General features: G+C 39.3%; 2 protein-coding genes across 2 annotated transcripts; both read left to right on the top strand.

Moving 5' to 3' along the window:
- Window positions 1-755: 755 nt before the first annotated feature.
- On the top strand, window positions 756-2,711 carry NEHOM01_2450 (uncharacterized protein; the record flags this gene model as incomplete). The annotated part of the gene is made up of 1 exon (XM_051491326.1): window positions 756-2,711. One exon carries the CDS (start codon window positions 756-758, stop codon window positions 2,709-2,711), a length of 1,956 nt encoding a protein of 651 aa, XP_051347286.1.
- A 1,210-nt stretch (window positions 2,712-3,921) lies between these two features.
- NEHOM01_2449 (uncharacterized protein) lies at window positions 3,922-5,257 on the top strand (the record flags this gene model as incomplete). The annotated part of the gene is made up of 1 exon (XM_051491325.1): window positions 3,922-5,257. A coding segment is annotated over one exon (1,336 nt), but the record flags the coding sequence as incomplete, so codon positions are not given.

The raw sequence follows: 5,257 nt of genomic DNA, 5'->3' as shown, positions 1-5,257 counted from the left end.
GCTATACAGTATAACATGAAAGTCTAAGCTGATAGGTTTATCTTCTTACAAAGACTTATTGATTCACAAGACCAAATTCTCTTGAATATCAAAATGGCATATCATAGCTAATTAGTGTGGCACGCCGAGTATGAAACTCGCCCAGTTTGAAATACAAAAGCCCTCAGCATGTGAGACTTGGAAATTATCTTTATTGAGCCAAAGTACCAAATGAGTCTCTTTTCTGTCTCTAGGACCAGGAATACAACCTTTCATTCCTAAGGGTAGATTTAGAAGCGGATGGTGCTAGATTTTATTTGACTATACTTACTCGAGAGTTTTAGATAAGCTTTTATAGATTAGGTGGTGTTAGTGTTGGATTGGGTTGGATAGGGTTCATTGGCCAACGCCGACTCTATTAAAGACCTTCCTTGAGACGAGTATCGATGTGATTTGTTAAATAAATATGGTTGTGTGTGAGGATGACGTCATATTGAATTGTAGGGTAGATATGTAAAACTAAATTAGTCGAATCAGATTGACTCTATTAAAGTTGCAAGGCGTAATTAGCTTATCAGTAATCAGGTTGATCTTTGGGTTGGGTTAGTAGTGGTCGTATTGGTTTGGTATTGGGTTGGTATTGAATAGACATACTTAGAAAGTAAGTCTTTTTGATATTCTACTAATTTAGAGAATTTGCTTGGCTAAGACTAGAATATTTTTGATATTGATATACTATAGTCTATAAATAAAAACATGAGATAGCAAATTGTAAAATGAACAAAAGGTTAAATGAATACTCTTTGAATGTTTATCAAGTAGTTTGCTTGGTTATTGGATTGTGTTGTGTCTGGTGTAGTGCTGATGAGGATTCAGATAAGATGGGGTTGTTTGATATATCTAAAAGGCTCATGTTAGATATAGATAGTCAAGTAGAATCGGTTTATGATGAGATAACCAATGCAATAAACAAGCTGGGAATCTTAAACGAGAATCAAACAAAGCAAACAGATCTAATAAAGCAGGGCCAACAGAACCTCAAGGAAGAAAAGCATGAGGCTTCTGAGAACATGAACTCAACCCAAAGCAATTGCAGCTTCTCTGACAAATCAAAGAATCTAGTCGAACAGGAGAAGATTGATTCGATATCTCAACTAGTCAGAAAAGAAGTAGTACAGAAAAGTATTGATGTAATTATCCTGCAACTACATGAATGGTTATATGAATGTAAGGAGATCCGGATACAAAAGGAATCGCGAATAACGAACATAGATAAGCCAGAAAATATAGTAAAACGACTAAACCAAATTGAGAGTGACTTAAAGGGCCTACAAGAACGATTCCTCGAATTAAAAAGAAGCGGATTTGAAAGTGGTTGTCTAATCACAAAAGGCGCCCAGTACCATCTTATTGGATTAAAAGTCCGATTCGTTACGATCATGGTAACAGAACTAATGAAAATAGTGCCTAAGATTGATATATCAGAATGGATTCATCTAACAAAAGTTATGGAATCAAAGATAGATCAATTCTTGATAAATGATGAACCCGAAAGCCCCGACAACATATCTATGATAATTGAAGAAGCGCTAGTTTGGATTGATGGTAGGTCTAAAAACATGGAAGTCAAAAGTGAAAGTGAAAGTGAACAGGAGCCCACTGGTTCAGAACCATCCAATTCAAGAACTCAATTAAGCAATCCCCAAACTAACGAATCTGGCATGGACGACAAACTTCCCTCAACTAGCAAATCTGCTGATCAAGATTCTACGTTATCTTTTAATAGATATGAACTTAAACTATCCGAGTTGGATCAAAAGGATTGTACACCTAAGTTAGACTCAGAGCAAGAAAAGCTTCTCCAGAAGTTTATAAGTAGCGATAACCAGTACTTATTAGAAGATGAAGCCCCCCCTGTTTGGAGAGTGTTTAATATCAACGAAGATAATCAATCCAGAAAGTATGGACTATCTAGCACTTCGTTGCCAGCTAAACATACGCTTTCCCTGAACCTTGATTGGGAAGAAAGTGAACTGATGGAGTTACTAGATGTCTTAAAGAAGTTCAGTAAAATCATACTCAAAGAGAAATATATCAACATATCGAATCCTCGCGGCCCGGCTGGTTTATTAGTCCTAGCACAACTCTTAACGCTGTTCGAAAGCTCAGAGTTGAATGCTATGAAGAAACCTCTTGAGATTCTTGTCATTTTGACGGATATAACTTGCCCTTCTTTGGAGTCATCATTCACTGGTGCCATGAAACGAGAGCAGTTCCGAAACCAAATCGAGGAGATCGAAGAGTCGCGATACATTATCAGCATGGATATTTATGGGCTCACATCAAATGTGCAGGAGTTCATTTGGCCACTAGCAACCCATTTTCCAACCGAATTTATAGGTCTATACCGTTCCCAACTGGACAAGATAGACTTTCTTAACGATGTCAACTGGATAGACCAATTCGCCCTCAAATTCGAATTAGACTACGAAAAGGACCTTATTGTTAGTTTAGGAGCCAGGACCGCGAAAGGAAAAGATCTCCCGTTTTGTGAATGGCTAGTTATTAATACTAACCGTCCAAACCAAGGCCAACCGTCTAGCAGTCGCCTAAAGGTTTATGTTATAGGCCTTACTGAATACCTTCAACCCAATTCTTTTGATAAGGATGGCAAGCTCTTAAACACTTCATTAGAGGTGCCCGATGACATTTTAGTATTTCCATGGCCATGAGTTGGATATGGTTCATTGGCCAACACCGACTCTATTAAAGACATTTCTTGAGACGAGTATCGATGTGATTTGTTAAATAAATATGGTTGTGTGAGAAGATGACGTCATATTGAATTGTAGCGTAGATATGTAAAACTAAATTAGTCGAATCAGATTGACTCTATTAAAGTTGCGAGGCGTAATTAGCTGGCAAAACATCAGGTGGATCTTATGGGAGCTAAGTAGTGGTCGTAGGAGGGCATTGGGTTGGTATGGGTTATGATAACAATACTAAGAATAGACGGCAATCTGGTACTAGCTTTTACTTGCCGGAGCCAGGAACTATACTACAGATGCTGGCACATACACTTGAGTAAAGAGGTGTACGTGTGGTTAGTATTGATTATTGCTAGGCACTGATCAAGATGAATTACTGCTAAACATCGATCTGAACAACATATTGCTAAGTATTGGGTTAGTATTGGGTAGTGCAAATCAAGGCCTCTTGTCAACGAGTATACTAGATCTGTTTATATCTATAGAATATGATAAGAGATAAGAATTGGACAATAAAAGGAGATTTTGTTACTTTAAAGCACTTTCAGATAAGAAAGGAAGGGAGCGAAAGACCTGAAAGTATCTATCTCTCTTTTGGGTTGATAGTCACTTTCAAAACATTCGCAAACTAGTGCGAACTCGAGTTAGTATAGTATGTCCGTGTATATTTTAAACTAGTAGTTGTTAGATTTTCAAATAAAGCATCCTTATTGTATTCTGTCTCGCCAGCCTCGGAATCCGCAATTTCGGGCCAGAAAGTGACGAGCTTCGCTTTCTGCAAATAGTTTTGAAATTTCAAGTTCGGCGAGTTACAAGATTGGCGTGCAACATTATCTTCATACTTTGGTATGAACCAATGCGTGGCATTTATGTCATACAACACATATCTTGCCAGTAACCAGGTTGATCATTGTGGACAATAGGTAGTGGTCGTATTGCGGCACTATACTTATCTAATATCCTCGTTGCTTAGCCACACTATATTCAACTAGTCGATCATCCCTTGTTTATAAGAACTTAACTCTCCCAGCATAATTGGCCTAAAAGATATATTCAAAGAAAACCCAAGATAATTTCCTTTTTGGGAAATTTAAAAATTTGTTGATGCGGTTTCCTTTTTGGGAAATTTGGTGATTATTTATGTCATTTTTTTTCAAAAACATCTTTAATCATAATGTTCCACAAAGAAGAAGACGATGTTAATATGAAAACGCCCTTACTTAGCATTAGTGACGGAAGCCATCCTTGGCCCCATCCATCTGGTGCCGATGCTTTTGATATCAGAACCAATCTAATGCAACTTGTCCCACGCAAAGCACAAGACATAATTGCTTACATTTCTATGTGTACATGGAATGGTGCGATAATTCTCTTTATCTATGCTACGTTAAGAGCCGGTGATGTGGTTATGAAGTCGGCTGCGCCACACGAGCGTTTTAATCCACACAGTGCTTGCTCTTATTTCAATTGGATGGCCTTCTGGGCTGGTGTTGTGGGAGTAATTGGACTGGTTTACCTTATTCGCCGTATTAGAAAGACTGTTTTGGCTAGAGTTGATAGTGAACACTGGCTCTTTGCTATTTGTCTTATCATGACTGCTTCCATTCTAGGTGGTGTGGCCATTCCGCTTGTTTTTTGGGGAATTGGTGCTGCAATTGCTGCCATTACCGGTGTAGCTGCTATTACTAGCATCACCTTAGCTGCTGGTGGTTTAATTATGGCTGGGTTTGCACTTGGATATATGATAATTCAAGTTACCATTTCAACTGTCAATAAGGAGAAAAGAAACCAGAACGGCTTAATTAAGAACCGAAAGAACATTGCCTGTGTTGCCATTATTGTGGTTTCTGTAATTGCTCTTCTTATTTGGGCTATCTTATTGGCTCGAGTTGTTGGTCTTAGCTTAGATATGACTAGAACAATTATACCCCCAACTGATGAACAGTGGAAAACTATTACAACTAACTACGCCCAAGCCAAGGCCGCTCGAGAAAACGAACTCCAAACCGCATACAACACTAGCAAAACTGCTGCCGAGACTAAGATCGCCGACACTAACAAACTACTTAGCGAGAAACATGACTTGCTAGCCAAAACCCAGACCGAACTATCCAATGCTGTTACAGATGAAGCCAAGGCAGCCCTTAATACGAAGATTGCCAACCTCAATGCTGAAATTACCAAGCACACTGATACTATTAACCAACAAAACGCTCTCATCAAATCCCTCGGGCCTGATTACCCCGCTACAATCAACAAGCTTTCTACTACTCTACGCAACGCTGATTCTGCCGTGGTCGATAAGACTAGCGCATGGACAGCCGCCACTGATGAGCTTAAAGCCGCTACTGACGCCACTCGGCCAGCACTTCAGAGCAAGGCTGATCAGCTGGAGAAAGCTCTTGACGAGTGCAAGAAACTTGCCGCAGAAGCCAAAGCCAATCATACTTCGGCTACCATAGCCTATGACAAGCTTGTTCATCACGATAGTCTTGCCCTGCAAAAGCGTG

This window comes from Nematocida homosporus, assembly GCF_024244095.1.
Source record: "Nematocida homosporus strain JUm1504 chromosome Unknown 4476, whole genome shotgun sequence".
Lineage (NCBI taxonomy): Eukaryota > Fungi > Microsporidia > Nematocida > Nematocida homosporus.
The sequence above is the reverse complement of the archived record's forward strand: the minus strand, read 5'-3'. Positions and strand labels throughout refer to the sequence as shown.